Source organism: Parasteatoda tepidariorum, chromosome X1, assembly GCF_043381705.1.
Source record: "Parasteatoda tepidariorum isolate YZ-2023 chromosome X1, CAS_Ptep_4.0, whole genome shotgun sequence".
NCBI lineage: Eukaryota > Metazoa > Arthropoda > Arachnida > Araneae > Theridiidae > Parasteatoda > Parasteatoda tepidariorum.
In genome coordinates, this window is record NC_092214.1 from 84,291,425 (window position 1) to 84,311,775 (window position 20,351).

The 20,351-nt window shown below is 25.9% G+C and overlaps 1 protein-coding gene across 1 annotated transcript in view; it reads right to left on the bottom strand.

Moving 5' to 3' along the window:
- Positions 1–20,351, bottom strand: part of LOC107439084 (gamma-aminobutyric acid receptor subunit beta-like) — a 60,246-nt gene that overhangs the window by 25,530 nt on the left and 14,365 nt on the right. Inside the window, exons 3-6 of the mRNA XM_016051560.3 lie at positions 20,051–20,118; positions 14,177–14,397; positions 10,336–10,418; positions 5,636–5,767 (exon numbers count right to left, since the gene is read on the bottom strand). Coding sequence (XP_015907046.1) covers positions 5,636–5,767; positions 10,336–10,418; positions 14,177–14,397; positions 20,051–20,118 — 504 coding nt within the window. The remainder of the gene's footprint in view (positions 1–5,635; positions 5,768–10,335; positions 10,419–14,176; positions 14,398–20,050; positions 20,119–20,351) is intronic.

Genomic DNA, 20,351 nt, shown 5'->3' on the forward strand with positions numbered 1-20,351 from the left:
AAAAAATATTAAATAAAAAGTTACTATAAACATTTAACTAGGTAAAACTACAAAAATCATTAATATAACATTTAAATTGTTTAACAGGCATTAAAAATTATTTTGTGCCACAGACGTAGGGACGTCCACGGAGGGGATTTTGAAGTCATGTTTATTAAAAAATAAGAATGAAATATTAAATACATTTAGCAGAAATGCATATGATTTGTTAGCTAAGAACTTCACGAAAAATGATAAAGAAAAGTATTAAGAAATCTGCTGTATTTCGTAATATTTATTACTCAGGGACTTAAAAAATCACCTTTTTGTGAGAATGACCCAAAAGGTGAATTTAAGCATTAAAACGCGTTTTATTTGAGGTTGAGATTGTTGAGGTTGGAATTATCATCTTTCAAGTCTTCTCTTTTTCTCTCCGCAATCAAACCTGTCTTGTTATTTATTATGCTCGTCTTTCTGTATTGTGGTTTATTGGATTTCAACAGCGTTTTTTTTTGTTTTTTTTTTTCATTGCCTAAATATTAATTTTTGATCCCTAATTTGCATTTCTCTTCGTTATCATTTTTAATACGGATTCTAAAATAGATAAAACAGATAAATAGATTCTATAGTAATAAATCGATAAATATAGTAATTAAATAAATAAATAGATTCTAAATATGATTTTTCTTCATGGAATCTGTATATGTATGGCTGATAAAATACGAGTGGTGTATGAAAGTACATTCATTTATAATACTTTCCTATCTAATTTGGTTTAGTATTTTTCATTGTTTCAATTGACGTTAATATTATAGCTGTACTGAACAGGCTTTACCAATTCCGTTTAAAAAAAACTCCTGATCATTTACAAATAATTTTCAAAAGTCTATGTTTATAAAAGGCTGTGTTTTTTTATTACATTCTAAAATATTCTGTATAAATAAATAAATCTTTATGAAATACGTGTACATCAGATATTTATTCGCTAACACCAATTTAATTTTTAAAATTCAATTATAGGTTCAATTGCATTTTAAAATTTAAAGGCTTTTGACTAAATAAAATGTATACTTTTGATGGATATGACTAATTGATTTGGATATAACAAATGCCTAAAAACAAAGCTGAAGCGTTTTCTTGGTAATTAAATTTCATAAGTAATAGAATGAGTTATCTTTTCTATCCAATATATTTCTCATTACTCCTGGTGCACAACAAAATTTACAGCATTGACTGAAACCAATCTGAATAACTTAATATGATTATATTCTATGGTGACAATTGCAGATTAAATTATAGATGAATGGCAGTTATCTTTACATTGATCAAATTTTGCAATTGTTTCATTTGTAATTAGTTTTTTAGTTTCCTTAATATCTGTACCCTACTGTGAAGGTACACTCTTAATGATTCCCGTTTAAATTTTTTACATATACAAATATATAAGCTAATTATGTCTAAAAAATTATGCAATTTATTATGTCTAATGTAATACAGTAAGTGATGTTAAATTTCAAAAAGAAATGTTTTTAGAAAGATTTTTGTAGATCATATGAAATTTTAGATTAAGAATTGAGAGAGAAGGTATATACTTTTAAAAAATAAGTACATAAGGTATCGCGAAGATTTATAGCAATTAGCATTTATAGAAAAATATTTGTTTTTGAAATCTTATGTATAATAAAAGATATTTATACATAAAAAGTTTATATTTTTTTCTAAATTTTAATATCAACTCATTCAATTTACAGACAGTAAAAAGTTAGCAGAAACTTGAGAAATAATATTTATAAATTGCTTTATTAATTATGATCATGCTCAAATCATCCTTGTTCTATGAAATTTTATTGGTTGTTTATCAGAGCAATGTATGGAAAACAGTAGAGACATATTTTAACTAACGAAGTTCAAATGACGATAGTGATTAAAACAAAAACACAGATGAAAGAAGATTAATTCACATAGAAAGTTTCCTGCTAAAGAAACAATAAAACAGTGAATACTAGAAATTTTGTTAGACTTTTCGGTTTACTAAAGCAAATAAAATTCATTAAAAGAATATTCATTCAGTAATTTTGTTTTTGCGCAGTCGATAAATATTTTACATAACTTTTGATACAATGATTGATTGTGACTTCTCTTTAGACATTTAATTATTAATGTAACGTTTAAACAACTTTTTTCTTCAATTAACACTGATTAAGCTTTTCTCATTGTTGCTCAAAACTCCCTCATAATTGATCAAATCACCCGCAAGGAAGAGGTTAGTTGAAAGAGGCAAGGAAAGAGGTTGGTTGAAGGAGGCTTGAAAGAGGTCAAGGAAAGAGGTTATGTTTAAAAACTAATATCATAAAAAAGTTGAAAAACATTATTAAGTTAATAAATAATATTAAATAGAGACAACTGGAAATATTAGAAAAAAAATAATAAAAATGCGTCAAGCCATGTTTCATCCTTTTGTGCATATTCAACTCGTGAAAAAGTCATGGCTAAAATAAATAACAAACTATACCTCTGATATGACAGATATTGTTAAAATCTGCAAATGATCGTGAGATAAAGCTTGTTCTGGGTAAGAGTATTTGGATTAGGCCGATAAACGCAAAGGAATGGGAGAATGGAACGTGTGAATCAATCTATTTGTAACAAAGATGTCGAATTGAACATTAAGAAAATATTTAACCGAAGGGAAAAAAAGTCATTCTATAAAATAGAGATCTCTACTGCTAAAAGAGAGGACCACAAGAAAATCTCGGAGTTGCGATCTAAGCATACTGCGTAGCAAGAGGCTAAATAATCAGAAAGAATAGCTTTCGATAAAGTTGGACAGTAAGCCGGATAATTTGTCAAAAGATTAGAAAGAACCCTCAATGCAATTGTTGTCACGCATTTTGGAGAGATCCCTCCTGCTTCCAATTATGTAACTTCGAATCAAAACAAAGTTTAATATAGAAAGAATTAGTGATGACGTAAAAAATCCAATAGATGACACGAGCAAATGGTTTGTTTCTGTAAGTAATTTAACTCCATCACAAAATTTTTCAGAACTGACTAAACATCATAATAAAAGTATTTAGGATTAGAGGATTTCCTAGATTGTTGAAAATGGCTAAAATTGCATTAACAACAGAAACAAATTAGCCATACATCGATCTCAAAACCAGATGTGCATCTATCTCAATGACAGATTAGCAAGTAATGAAATAGTGTCAACAACCAAAAATTAAAATTAGTACAAAGTTGGTGTCAGTTATTACACTGCCTTCTTTCTCAAAATTTCCAAATCATTCATCAAAATTTCTAAATCATTCGTCATCAAAGTGTGATCCTTAAGAATAGGAAATTTCTGAAGAAAAATTAGTCCTAGAATATTGGTCTTTAATTTTCTAGTCTCATCATTGTTTTTTGCCCAATACTAAGGGAAGGTTAAAACAATTGAAATAAATCGCGCTTTTTGACAGATCAGTCAAAGAGAAAATCAATAAGAAGCACGAAAAATTATGAAAAATATTAGAAAAAGAGACTAAGGAACAACATCAAACAGTAAATACTAAAATTGCCTTTAGACTTTTCGGTTTATTAATGCAAACAAAATTCATTAAAAAAATTCGGTTCAGTAATGTTATTTTTCAACAGCAAATAAATATTTGATATTGCTTATGGCATAAATATTGATTGTAACTTCAATTTAAATATTTAATTATTATTGCCCAATAACTTCTTTTTTTTCTCCAATTTTCACTGATCAAACCTTCTTCATGGTTGCTCAAAACACCCTCATAATTGATAAAATCAACCGCAAGGAAAGCTCTTTGGTCATGTATAAAAACTAACAACATAAGAAAGATGAAAAGTATTATTAGTTAAAAAAATTTAAACTAAAAATATTAGAAGAATTTTTTAATAAAAATGGGTCAAACCTGCCATGTTTCTTCCATTTGTGCATATTCTACAGGTGAAAAAAATCATGTATTAAATAAATAACAGAAGTATAATACTGATATGACAAAAAATATTTTTGAAATAGGCAATAGATCATGAAAAAAGAAAGTACAAATGTACGAAGTGTTACAAAAGTGCTTGGATTAGACCGATAAATGCAACAAAAAAAACTTGAAAATGGGATAGTATAAATATGCGAAGAGATATAATAGTGTTTGGTAATAGTGTTTGAATTAGATCGATAAATGCAAAAGAATGTGAGAATGGGACGTGCGAATCAATCTGAATTTTACAAAGTTGTCGAGTATAGCAGTCAGGAAATATTAAATTCGAGGGAACACAAACAAAATACCGATCTCTATTGCTAAAAAAGAGCACCTCAAGAAAATCCCGAAAGCGCTATACCAGCATACTGAACCACTTTCGAAAAAGCTAGAATGGGACGGAACCTTTTCCCAAAAGATTTGAAAGAACCCTCAACGCAATTGTTGTCATTCATTTTGGAGAGATCCTTCCTGCTTTCAATTATGTAATTTCGAATCACAACGAAGTTCAATAATGATAGAGTCAATAGCGACGTAAAAGTCAAATAGATGACGCGAGCAAATGGTTTGTCTCTGAAAGTCACTTACATCATTCACAAATTTGCTCAGAACTAACTTAACTTCTTGAAAAAGTATGTAGAATTAGAGTACTTCTCAGATTGTGGGAAAATGACTAAATTGTACATCAATTTCAAAGCCAGATATGCATCGATCTCAACGACAAATTAGCAGGTAATGAAATAGTGCCCACAACAAAAAATTAAAATCAGTACAAAGTTGGTGTCAGTCGTCATCAAATTCAACTTTTTCAAACAGTAAATTCATCAGTCCAAGCTTATTTCTTATACAGGATTCAATCCCGATTTTCATATTTCGTGTTGTTTCTAATGCTACTTGGCAATAGCAGCAAGCCTGCTTGGTAAAAACAAGCGAATTTAAGGCAGATAGTGCGTTTCCTGCTTTCCAGTGACTCTGCCTATTTCCGACAACAATTCTTACTCTTTATTTTACAATAACAAACTTAGTTCAGACCACTTCCCCAACTATCATTTTATACTCAATTTGTTATATTTAATAAAAAAGATGCCTGGTAACTAATTTTATAAAAAAAGTGATTATTCTACAAGTTTGGGTACATTTTGTTAAACATTTATCCATTTACTAAATTCTTATCTTAAATGAGATTTGAAATTGTACAAAGTATTCCGTATTTTAATTATATTCCTTCACTTTGTCAGACATCAAGTAATTTTTTTAGCAAAATGTACAATTATTCTAAGATTTCAAGCAAAAAAGTTTGAGAAGTTTTTATTTCTTACTTATATTTGTTTATGAGTTACAGAGCATAGAAGATCGATGAAAGCTTAATATCCAATTTGCAGATAAATAAAATAAACTGAATTAAATTAGATTATTATTCTATTCTTTTTCTTAAAACATTTGTCAAACTGCAATTGAATTTTTTCATTCTCGAGTATTTTGAAAGTTTTTAAAATAAACCTTTTCTATCTTGTGTTAAGTAACATAACATAGCTACAAGCATGTTAAAAATCAAATTGTAAAGTTACAAAATAACAACATAACATAAATAACATACAAAATAACAACAATATTAAAGTTAGAAACATAAATATTGACACTAAAATATAAATTGAAAATATGTGTGGTACCTGTAGCAAGTTTTTCCATTCGATTTGTAGTTTCATACTTTATGATAGAAAACTGTGGTAACTCAGCGTCTTCAACTCCAATTACTGGCGTTTGCGTCCAGTACATTTCAACATCTGCTACAGTATAACCATCTGAAAGAGTCCAAATTAACATTTACTCAATTTGGTTTTATATAATAGCTAATTTTACATCGCTTTTAAACAATGTGAATAAATCTTAAGCAATACATTACACTCTGAAAGAAAAGATCTTTTTCATAAAAAAATAACTATTGTGCTTTTGAGAAAGGTGAAGCTATGAGCTTATATTTATCTACTAATTAATACTAAACAAATCTAGAGAAGGCGAATGTGAATCACGCGGTTTATTTCCAATTTTAATAAATTGGAAGTAATAAAACTCATTTTGAATGGAATTTTGGAAAACTAATTGCAATAAGATATGTTAATTGAAAAAATTTCATGTATTAACTGATTGTAATTATAGAGAGTTTAATTTGTAGATATAGTGTGAAAGAATGACCTAACCTAAAAGATATGTTTAAGAAAATATTTGAATCATTGAAAGCTAAACACGTTTTTTAGGATTAAATACACATATCTATATTTAAAGTTTTCAAACGACATTGAATCCAGCTAATCGTTCAAAATTTCAAAAAAGAAGAAAAAATCTAGAGTGTATCGTTATTTTCTTGTTCTTTTAAGCATTCTCTTTCAAAATATACCTTAAAAGAAGGTCTACTCAGGCGTATACACTAGTCTTTAAATTTCATGAAAAAATTTGTGACTCAAACTTAAGAAAAAATCCTAATACAATTTTCAATATTAAACAAATGCCGCTATTATAAGCCATCAAGTAATTTTCTTTATTTAATTTTTTGAAAAAATGTGATTTCAAAAATGTGTTTGTAAACTGGTTTAAGGTTTATATTTATAATTTTAGGAAGAATTCTATGTACAATGTAAACATTTCCTGATCAAATTATGGTGAACTGTACTGGTACTTAGGGTGCTGGTACTTTTTATATTAAAATCCGTTTTTACCAGAACAAATTTGCGGAACAAAAAAATCTGATATATTTTAATTTTTACAGTAATAATTACTGAAAATCACTGCATCACTCTTATTAAATAAATATTACTGTAAAATTGACGGTAAAATATTCTACGGTAAAATAGATTTTATGGATGATTCTCCCAAAATGTTGTTACTTTATACCGTAATTTGATCCGGAATTTTCTCATCGTGTATATTCAACATATAAGTTTACTATATTGCATTATATGCAACATTTTACAACTATTTTTGTACCATATATTTTTAAAATTGGAATCATTAAATTAAATTGATTAATTGTATTAGTTTACATGAGTGAAACCCGTTATACTCAAAGAATTACATGTACGTAAACACTTAAAAAATAAAATTATATAATTACAATTAAATATACTAAGCAGCAATTTGGTTCATAAGCAATTATTATTTATTATTAATTGTAATGGTTAAAATTTTGTGTCATTTAAAAAAAAAGTACGGAGTCGCAAACTTTTTAAACAATAGTTTCATAAATAACACTCATCTTTGTATTCAAATGAAGTAACTAAATGTCAGCTTTAGAATATATGATTTAAAGATATATATTACTTCTCTTAAATAAGAATGATTTTATAACATTTTTATAGATTATTCGAATGTATAACATCATGAAATAATAACTGCCTTGCTTTAATTCATAGAAAGAATATTCGAATACATAAAAATTAAAATAAAAATGTAGTTCAGTTAACAAGTAAATCATAAAATGACTACTTTTAAAATTTATGTGATGTAATTCCTTTATACTAACAGAGTTTAAAAGAACAGAAAAAATTTCATGTTCTCATAAACAAAATGAAATAGAAAGAATTTATTAAAAGGGGGTTCAGAATTATTTTTAATTTTATAAAACCTCACAATTTGTGTCATCATAACTTGTCTCAATGCTTGTAAACTCATAAGTAATCGGTTTTTAGAAATGGTTGCCCTAGATATATCTGCATTACGCTGTAAAAGCTTTTTACCCTACTTTTACCGTAAAATCCATTTTTACTGGAATATGTAATCTGATATACCGTGATTTTCTCAGTAATAATTACCATGAAATCACTAAATCACGCTTATTAAATAAATATTGTAGTGAAAATTGCGGTACAATAATTTACGGTAAAATGGATTTTACAGATACGGATACACCCACTTTACGGATGATGTACTTGATACCATAATTTGATTCAGAATTAATTTTTTTAAGGATATTAAAAAAATAGGATCATCGTTAAACTATTAACTGGAAATATTTGATAGAATAACTAGAATTTGAGCATAATATATTTTAGTGAAGTCAGAAAAGGATTATCTTTCATGAGTGATATATTGCATAGTGCAAATTTTTACTGTGATATAGTGCAAAAAAATTTATATAGTGATATAAGGCAAATTGTCACTTAATTGAGGCTTCATCAAAATTAAAAGTGGTAAATATTGCACACACTCCTACATTTCTATGTAATTCAAGAGCAATAAAAAGCGATAGATTCTATACACTGAGAAAAAATGCTCAGAACTCTCAGAATATGGTAAAATTTACCGTGTTTCTGGTTCACGTATTATTGTATTATAATATGTGATAAAATTTGGTAAACAGGGAAAAATTTGGACATTTTATCATTATACCTTACCTTACAGTACGGCATAAAAATATTTATTCGGTTACACTTACATTTGATTACAATTGAAATTTGAATTTTTTACAAAATGTGTGGTAATAGGAATTATAATTTTGAAAAGCAAAACTTTTTCTAAGTCTTTATCATTCAACTAAAAAATTACCGAATGAATCATTTAAAAAGCGTATATTTTTTTTATTTAACCAAATGCTTGCTTTTTTTTATAACTAAAAATGCCATTACCATAAAATACTCTGATTTTATCACAATTATTTCTCCGTATAGGAATGCAATAGGTTTGGATAATTGCATATCAAAAGAAAATTACGAGGTTGAGTGTAAAAACAAATGATATAACAATATAATTCCACTTGTAAAATGTGTAAAAAAAGTGAATTACATCAATTCGAATTAAAATAAAAATGTATTGCGTGCAATACCTCAGATCTCAAAAGACAAAAAAATAACACTTTTTTTAAATCAAACACATTTTAAAGATATATTTAATTTTCTTTTAAACATTTTATTTCTATAAGAGGAATAAAACTTATTAATTTAAAAGAGATTAAAAATGATTTGATTATATTAAAATAAAATTACTTCTTGAATAAGAACAAATTAAACTTTGTCACAAATAGCATTTTGTAACTTATATTTTGCAAATCATTGGATTTAAAATGTTGACAATTGTTCAGCTTAAAAAAAGTAAAGATATTAGGAATAAATGTATCATTTTATCATGGACACATCATGCAACAAAAATATGCATTGAATTTCGGAACGTAATTTTTAATGAAGAGAAATTCATAGATGAACTAATTGAAAATTAGAAATTTAATGGCAAGAAAAATATATTTTAGATTATTTTCCTTTTGTTGGGGATCACTTTTCATTTTAAACACTATTATTTTAATAATCTATTCAGTCTTAAATTGATATAATATTTATGGAAACAATAATATAATTTCAGTCTTAATATGTTAAATAGAGCATAAAAGTTTAAGTAGAAAATAAAATTCGTAGGAAATAAAGGTAACTGTTTTTTCGAAATAATCTGAATTTTGATTTAACAGTTTATTTATTGATCCGATGCACTGTGATTAAAAAAAATGACATTACCTATTCCATCGAATAAAAATAGAAGGAGCAAAAAGAAAGTGCAAAATTTGTAATTATCTGACAAAAGTGTTTAAATGTAAACAATAAATAAATAAAATCGCTTTATAAATATATTTCACACAATTTAAGTATATCTAGTACATTTAAGTGCTCTTAAAATTACTTTTCAATTCGTTAGTTATTTCTACTTCTAAAATCTAACAGAAACCATTAGCTATATATATAGTATAAAGTTGGGTTTAATTCAAAAATTGCATTCATTTCAAACATCTGCGGATTAAATGATATGATTTTTACGCACTTAGATAAATTTTTTTTATTTGAAAAGCGTCGGAAGGCATAGAAATACATATAATACAAATATGAGTGCTTTTTTTGACAGACTAGAATTGTTTATTTCGAGATATGGAAGTTTATTACAATTTTTAAGGTATAATTTCAATAATTATCATGTTTTCACATATTTTTTTGCATCTCTATAATTAAAGGCTTTAATAAAATATATTTTTCTACATTTATGAAACTCGTTCAACAGAATAAAGTTTCATGCAAAAAAAAATACTAAGCAAATATTTTTATTTTATAAGTTTAAGCGTCATAACAAGCATAGTGCATCCTCCATAAAATTTATGGTGTTACCGTTATAAAAGAAATAAGATCATTAAAAGTGCATAAATTACATATCTGAAGTTATAAATAAAATTATTTTTTTAATCTTTCCTTTTGAAATTAATATTTTTATGATTTTATTTTGTAACATAAACATTTAAAACAGTTGCAAATATTACATAATTACTCATTTTTTAAAAATTAAATCATGCATTTAATAGGAAGCATATTATATGATGTAAACACTACTGTCGTTCATTACTTACAACTTTCAATTTCTACTGTACAATTTTGTGTGTCTAATGGGTAATAATGTAGATCCATCATGCAAGCTAATGTTGTTGTAAACCTGAAACAGTAACCATATCTGTTAACAATTATGATGAGAAAAAAATAATACAGAAAAGTTTGGAACTAAAAAAAGTTATTATAAATATATAAAAAAACATTATTAATTGAGGTAGCATCTTTTTCAGAAATTGATATTGTACACTAATGGTATAACCCTTTTTAAAGGTTTATCTTATAATTATATATTCCTCATAATAGACTCAAAATATTGGCAATTTACATTTTTTGAAACTTTCAAATGATGCTCCATTTCTTACAATTCCATAATGTGTAATATATTTTGTTATTTATCAATAATTTTAAATACATTAATAATGTGAGATTAAATTTGAGTGAAGTAATGCTTCAGCATTAATTGACGTTTTACATAGTGAATATCGAACGATACACAAAAATGAGTCAAGCATTTGCATTGGTACTGTAAAACAGATTAAGGGTAAGTGAATGTGATCAAAAGTTACATTATTTTTATCAGTTTCTAGAAAATATCACTTAGTCAAAAACTTTTACACCTTTATATTACCAATAATTAATAAAAGTTAAAACAAAAGCTGCAAAAATATATAATTAATAAGAATAAAAATAAGATAAAATAATAGAATAAAAATAATGTAACTAAATATAAGTTTAAAAAGACATATCGTTATAAATCGGAGCGCTATAGCAATAACATGAATTGTATTTCAAAATAAATGGAATTAAAATAAAAATAAAATGAAATATTATTATTAATATACTGCGCTTGAAAAATAATACTTATTTAAATATTTTGATTAAACAAATTTATCGAATTAAGAAAATTTATAACATTAATCATGTGTTTAAAAAGCAACATAAGACATTTATTCGCAATGTAATAAATCATTATAACCAAATACCAATTAGTACTCAATTTATGGTATTTAATATGACTTTTAAAATTAATATTCATATTTCAAAACTATATAAATAAAATCTTTTTATTTCATGTTTTAATTTTTCGTATATTGAACAACTATTTCGCTCATTTATAAGTTTATGTTATTGCTCTCACTAATCTTAGTATATCAAATTCCACAAAAATAAAGTTTTAAATCAATTTTAAAATTGTGCACGAAACATGTATAAATACAAATTCTATCATTATACAAGCTAAAATATTTCGGCTGCAATGGGAGTTATCTTTCGCCACTAGGGGAGCCTCCCTATTAGGAACTTTTCCTTCGTGAGTCAATGAATATGAATTTTTATTTATCTAAATTATCTTAATTTCATGTTTTCTGATGATTAATGTCGAAAATGACGTTTAAATTGGTTCGATATTTGATTTTCAGTCGGATTTGGCGGCAAATATGACATAATCGCCAAATATTTAAATTAGAATTAAAAATCTTATACAGAACTAATTTAAATGCTATTTTTGACAATAATTATCAGAAAACATAAATTCAAGATAAATTCATGGAACTATTCATAATAGAATGTGCCCCATATGGCGTACGATAACATTATCAGTCATGGGTTCCTACGCAATCTTCATGATGCGCCCTACCACCTGTCTATGGTTAAATATATATCTATACCTATCTTTAAATGTTTTCTTTTTGCTTCATGAATAAGCAATGGTGACTTGTACACGTCAATTAGAATTTTCCGTCTGAAATTACGGTGCAATACTCCCAGTTGTCTCTCCATCTGATTAACCATAAAGTTTATGGTTAGTATAATTTTTTACCTTTACGGTTTAGAAACTGTTTACAACTGGTACCGTAAAAACATGATTACAAAACTATACGGTTTTGTAACCATTTATAACTAGCATAGTTTCTAGACTATAAAAATTAAACTTAAACGCGCATTGGAGCTCTGTGGTTGCTCCGCCATTTATGCGTGAATGATAGTTTCATTTTCTTACAGATCAGCGATTGATAAGTGCAGGACACTGGAAGCTCTGCCGATCATGATATTGACTGATTAGCCCTCTCAGCTACACGCCGCCACAAAACGGCATTATAAGGTGGGCCATAATTGGCGCGGGTAGAATTCTGGTTGTTTAACCGGATTAGGTAAAATCAATCAATAAACATTCACACGTAACAGTTCAAATATCATCGTTTTGATGGTTATTTGACTGTTTTGTTGAGTATGTTAAAAAAACAATGAAATAAATTGAAATTTAACCAATTTTGATGAGAAACTTCTAACAAAGGCTACGATGTTTTTGAATAGACAATGTGTGTTATGTGCTATGTTAAGTTTCAACACCAGAATTCATTAGAAAAATTTTGAACTGAAATAACTCAAACTCTACTTGTTTTATTTAATTTTTTTTCCTGCAAATGCTAATGCTTATTCAAAAATTAAATTAAATTTTTAATGAAAAACAGGAAAAATTTCTCAAAACAGATATATTGGAAATATAACAAATTTCGTCCAATATAACAACTGAAACACCTATAGTAAAGTAAACAATTACGTCTGTAGTTGTTAATGCTAATGTCTATTCCTGGCCATAGATGGCGCCACTGAAAACCCCCACTGCCTAAACAGGCATACGGCAAAAGAAAAAAAAAACAATTCATTTCGTAATTTTTCCGATCGTATGGTAACTGTTAACCGGAAATTATGGTTTAAAAATTGTAGTTCTTATTACAAAACATTAAGTTTAAAATACAAAACTGAAAAGTAAATTTAACCAAATAAATGGTTTTTATGCCATACTCCAAGGTATCATAATAAAATTTCTAAATTTTACCATATTTATTAAATTTTATCACATTTTATAAAACTATATTTTATCGTTATTTTACTGAAATCATTACCAAAGTACTTCGGTAAAAATTATTTTATGTTTCCTTAGAGTATGAAACACAGTAAGTTTTACCATATTCTGGAATTTTTGATCATGCTTTCTTTTCAGTGTGGAATTAAAACCAAGGAAAAACAGTTCAACGTTTGAAAATAATGGGAGGAAAATTTGATAATCTTAATAAGGTCAATTGAATCATGTTTAAATTTATGTAGTAATGAAGTTTAAAATGTGGTTTTATTTTTCATAAATTAAGTTTGCACCAACTTTTTACTTATTCTGGTTCATCATGGCATTGATTCTGATATTGTATTGCTAATTATGGATCTTCTTAAGAAACGTTTCCTTACAGTTAAGCTATAATTTTATGCAAATTTAGAGTGTTTGGTGTTTATATTTCACAATTGTTACAGTTTACTGGCAATTTTCATTTTTTTTCTGACAGAGCTTTTTTTAAAATCTTGCAATTTAAATTGCTGAAGTACAAGAGGTGACTTTGAACCGTATTCGTAACGTAAATAATCGTTATAGAATTAATCTTAAAATTTTTTTGATTTTCGAATATACAATTAAATTTAGAAAAATGAAATTTAAAAAGTGTTCAATTAAAATTTAAAAGTTAAAAAAACAACACGTTTTTTTTTAAATATTTGAAACATACCATTTCTGAATCAAAGTTAAAAATTACCTTTACCATTTGATAAAAAATATTTATTAAAAATAACAATTTTAAAACAATTTTGGTGATATATAGAATGCATATCATTTTGTATCGTAATACTAATATATTATCCATAGGTGTTTTAAATATTAGAAGTGGAATTTTATAAAATCGTACTTGCAAAAATATAAATATTTTTCACTTGAAAAGTCTTTTTTTAATCATTTTATTCGGATTTGTTTATTTAAAATGTTCAATTTTATAATAATTAATATAAAGGACAAATTATGTGCAATTTTTAACTCACCTCATACCATATGCAATTTCTCCATTTGATCGCAATCGCACCATTTTATTTTTTTCAGTAACTTCGTGTAAAAAAGAATTCTTATCATTTGCAAAAAATGTATCTGGTACCCAAATTTTCTCTGCAAAATCACCTGAAAGTGTAAGTTCGTAATTTTCTCTGCTAAAAATCAGCCTTTCATCAGTCCAGAACTGATTCAAGTAAAGTGTTAAAGTATAATCCTGAAATTTGAAGAAAATATAGAATTTAAACACACAGGATTTAAAGGATTTCACAATATAGAAATTAAAGGATTTAATAAACGATTTCACAAGGGAGTATCACCATCTTTTGTATAATTTAGGCCCGTATTCAGAAACCTTTATAAATCGAGTTAGAATAAGCAAATGATTTAACCAATCTTCATTTTTAGCAACCTTTTTAAAGTTGAAAATTAGCGATCATGCTTAAAAAGTGGCAACCTCGAACATCAAAATCAGGGATTCAGCATCACTGATCAATTCAATAGTCCGACGTGACGACGAGCATAAGCTGCGCAGTTAAGAAAAAATAAGAAAAATTTCACTACGTTCGTTCTACTAAGCTGCGCAAAGGGGAAATACGCAAGATGTCATTACGATTGGTCTACTAAAAGATGGAATTTATTGTTTATGGTAACCAGTGCCGAGACCTTCTCTCTTCTAAAAGGTATTGTTAAGCGCGGTCATAATGGACTATTATCAACTTGGTAAGAACATTTAAAACATAGAAAACCAATTTTTAGATATATTTCACTAAAATGAAATTCAGGACTACATGTTCAACTGTTCAATCAATTTGATAAATATGACGGCTGCCTTTTGTTTTCCGACAAACAGTCCGCTGAATAAAATTCCTATAAAGACTTTAAATATACTAATTTGAGAGGGAGATCTATCATGAGATCTATCATATGAGAGAGAAACTATCAATGAACTTGATGAGCACAATTTTAACAACTATTGAAAGTGAAATATTTAAAAATAAAAAATAGAAAATAAAAAAATATAATTTTTTCCAGCATTCACTTATCATTTAATCTTATTTTTACACTATTCTAAGAATCATTTAAAGGCTAGAAGAGTTAGAAAAAATCCATTGACTGTTATCTGAATATTCAAAGTTATTTAAATCAAATGCAATGAAATTATAGATTTCTGCCATTTACCTAGATATTTTTATTTTAAGAAGCATAGCAAGAACTCTCCTTCTCGTACAAAGCCCATAATGCAACGATAATGATTATAATTTGTTCTCAAAGTAAAATTTCTGGAAGTGCTTCGGTTTACATAACGTAGTTAGTGTGCACGCTGCATTGATTTCCTTTTTTTTCCCTTCTCAATAAGCGTTGGTTGAAATACCGACTTTAATATTTTATTTTCTCTTTGAATAATAAGTTTTTTTCGATAAAAATACGCATATTAAATTATTTTATAAAAATTTGTTCCTTTTTGTTTTCAACATAATATTAACTAATTATTTATAAATTTAGAGCTTATAAAGAAAAATTAAATAAATGTTACTAATTTAAGATACTACTCTGTTTATAATTACTTGATAATTCTCAAATAATATTAAATATTTCTTTTTAAGAAAAAGACAAGTATGTTTAAATCAAACTTAAAATTTTAATAAAATAATATTTTGTGTCATAATCACTTTTATTTTTACATCATTTGGATTACAGTAAATTGTCTGAGTTTTATTATGATATATACCATTTTTTTTAACGTAACATATATTTCTAATATTGTTGTTCTTTGGAATTATTTTATTACACACTCTTAACTAATAATACGTATTTTATTTCCTGATTGACTTTTAAAAATATATACTAGAGACCTAGTAATTAAATTGAAACAAATAAGAGTGTACCTAAAATACCATAAAATTGTAACATTCTGTTTATTATCTCTGTAAATATATGAATATATTATTAAAAAATGAAAAAAGGAACAGCTTATTTTACTATCATTTGTGTTACGAAACATTTGTTATATAAATTGCAGTGTAAAATTCAATTATTTTAAAATGGCAAAATTTAGAACATTTATTTTGAACAAAGGCTTTTTAAAGCTGCAGGAAACGTTTGCTTGTAGTAAAGAAAAAGAATTAGCAACTGTCTTTTAAATAAATTAATTATATGTATTGAACTATATTATTTATCTAATATCAAAAATACGTTCTTTATTTCTATTATAAACTCGTAAAATGAATATTTTTGCGTTTTAATCTTCAAACTTAAAACCTTGAATGCATCTCAGATTATAAAAAAAAAAAAACTTCTAATGAGAGAAAAAAAAATTTGTTTTCAGTTTTCACAGAGCAAATTTTGCGTGATACCAACAATGTAATTCAACCCACAACCTGACCACCGCCTTGTATCCCCAGTTCGTTGGAACAGAATACAGACCCTAACAGTTAAATTTTAAACGTGTTTCATTTAAAAGTTTGTAATCTGTAAAAGAGTCCTTCAAATATTTCACAAGCATGCCCTTTTTTTATGCTGGACCCTTCTTCCCTTTCCCAACAAACGTAAGCAAATAAAAAAAACTCATAAGCCTATGTAGGAAAGAATCAAACTGTTTAGGAATGTATTTACTGTTTTTTTTTTTTCATTTCCTTTTTTAACTTTCACTTATACTGTAGTAATTTAACTTTAGGATTAAACTGTAATATCAGATTTACTTTGAATTATACAAAACTTATAATTCATTTCATAAAATATATGAATAGAATATTATTTAAGAATCTTGGGTATTTTTTCTGTTGTTTCCGTAACTCCTTGAAAAAAAAATTCCAGCTTTTTCTAATAGTAAATTTGCAACAATTTTTATTCCAAATTCAGGGAAAAAATTCATTTGTCACTTTCTTCCCAACTTTTTCTTTTTAGTATAAAGAAAATCTTAAAATAAGGAGATTTTAGCACCTTATGTACGTATAGCTGATAGCACTTCTCTTTTTATACAAAATAAGAAAACCATAAACACCTTTAACTCTTAAAAACTTACTCAATATTTGAATGATTCCACAGTTTGAATATGGTTAGGCAAATTTTAAATAAATTTATATTTTCTGAAACCTTACATAAAATGTAGTTAGTAATATAATATAATTAAACTTTCGAGCCTATGTATAAATGTTAAAACAAACTGTCTTAAAAAAAGAACTCCATTAATCGTTATGAAAGTAAACTAAATAGCAACGTATTGTTTGCACTAGTCAATATAAATTTGTTATAATATTATAAACCTATGCTTTAAATATTCTTGTGAAATTGTTCCTGGCTATATTTTTATTTTATCTTGTTATTTTTTATAGTAAAACAATTGTTAAAAAAATAATTAATATTTATAATTGTTTGAAATATAATTTTCATCTTGTAAATATGTATTACATCCTGCAATTATGCATTATGTTATCTATCTATCTATCTATCTATCTATCTATCTATCTATNATATATATATATATATATATATATATATATATATATTTCCAGTATCGAATTGAAGAACTTTCTCTAAAAATATGTGGACACATTAAATTTTACATTTCTGAAACAAGTAAGGAGTGGAATACGTCATTTACCAATTACATATTTTTTGTATATAAATGGTCGTTCGAATAGAATTATGATTTAAAAAAATTATTTTATCGTGAAGGAATTGTTAAAAATGATTAATATTTATAATTGTTTGTAACATAATTTTCATATTAAAAAAATTACTAATTTCAATTAGTTCTCTGCAGTTCATATAAGCAACAAATACAAATATAAATGCAACTCGTACTAAAGCAGTATTTCCTTACTGCTAACAATTTTATAAATCATGAAATAATACAAAATTAATGATAAAAAAAATTTATTAATGAATAAAAATAATAATTGCCAAAAATTTTTCTTGTTTTATAAATAATATGGAAAAAGAATTAAGCGAAAAAAAATTCAGAAAAGTTTCGCAGTTTTTAAATACAAAGGAAAAAGCATACTGAAAAATAAATTACTCTATAAATAGATACAAGTAATATTCTACATTAATTTTTATCAGTAACTATTTTTGCCTTTCCTGTCGGAAAAATTATATTTTTATTGTTTTATTTATTGTCTGCATAAAATAAATGATCAATTCTTACAGTTTAAAAATTCGATTTCATTTAATATATCAAGGCAGACGATATCCATCGACACACTTCAATTTCGCTCCGTATGACAACACTTCAGCTAGCAATCGTGCTAATTCAAGCATGTGATTAAACATTAAAACGGTTTTTCAATGAGAGCATTAATTTGTTAAAATTAGGAAGATTCTGTACTAAAAGTTATAACAAAATAAAATCTAAAAGACAAAAATGAATTATAAAGTCTTTATATCATTGAAAATGTTACATAAGAAATGCTTAAAATTTTCCAACACAAAACAACAATTTATTCTACCTTCTGAAAAATGAGTATTTCTAAATTAAATGCTTTTTTAATATTTAAATTTAAATTGTTCATTGTTTCTTCATATAATTTTAATAATTGACATAAATTAAGAAGTCTGGAAAGAGCTTTGCTCTTCTTAAATAATTTTAATTTTATTAATTTTACCTATCTTTTATATTCCTTTTTAGCGATTTTTTTAAAGAAACAGTAAATTATACTATAAAAGAAAAGTAGCGGCCTCTATTCAACTCGCAAATTATTAAAAATTTAATAGACGCCTAACAATGTCTAAAGCGTAGGGCCGTCTTGTGTAATTCCAACGTTCACTCATTAACTTTTAAAACTACTTTTTGTTTCAAGTCTTATGAAATTAACCTGCTTAAAAACTATAAAAAAATGAAGAGTTGTATTATATAAAACTCTTTTGTCTGATTAAAAGAATGACTAAATTTTTAAATTCGAATATACCCTTCTTGAAAAACTAAATAATTAAAATAAATTAAGTATTATGCAAGCTGTTTAAGTAAAGGATCAATTTTCTCAGGTAGTTTTAATATTAGTATTTTAACAAAGAAAGGAAATCTCAAATAGTAATTAATAAATTCAATCTCTAATTAATATCTGATCTGAATGTTTCAGATGGATGAGGCAGACACATATTTGGCATATTTAAAAACAAAATGGAAAATAAGTCATCAATTTAAATCAATGCGCACGTTTATATTTTTATTTCATTATTTAACTGAAAATAAAAAGTTTCTTGTGCAAACAAATAACTTATTATTTTTACGTTAACTCCCCAATAGATGTCGCTGCTATACAACGTATTATTCAGAAATTTTTTCCTCTGGAAAATAGTTCTATAATTCTCATCCGGCTTTGCAGAAATTTGGTATTTCTTTATCCAAATTAGATCACAAATTATTCATAAATTTTAGTTCATACAATGTTTATTTATTTCAATTGAAATTATTTTTAATGCTAAAAATTATTTCATAAATATTAAATGATTTATTCAAAATCATTTTTTAAAAATGATTGAGTTACGATACGAAGTTTTGCTTTAGTTTACAATCATTATAAACAAAACAGATTGATAATTTTTAAAAAAAGCAATAATTATTATCTTATGCAGTTACCATTTTTCGTTTGATTAACAATAGAGAACTTTTTTAGTCATAAATGCCTTTCAAAATATTAGATACTTGTCATTAATTATTGCGTCACATTTCTGAAATTTATAAGTAATTTTAATAATAATTGTTATAAAATGCAGCAAACTGCAATGCAAATATAAGGTTGAGCACCAAGCAACTTCCGCGTGTTGAAAGTAAAGCAGGAAAGTATATTTTTAATGCATCGATTGGCTGAAATAATAAACAATTTTGCAAAAAAAGGTAGTTTTTCGATTGAAAATCAAACTCTCACCATATTAACTTCAGATATGCTGTCGAAACTAGCTATAACCATATCCATACCAATGAGCAATGGAGCACCTGTTGATATAAAAATATGATTATGACCACGAATAAAAAATAATATTAATAGAAACATTTAGATATTTATATTTAATACACAGTAAAAATCGTTTAATTTTAAATGCATTCTAATAACAAGAAATTTAAATTTTCGAAATTTTTATATTTTTTTAAAAATATTTTTATGCACGTTTTTTGTAGTATTATTTTCGCATTGTGGTAAGTTCTAGGTTCTGAACTATGGCTAAAGA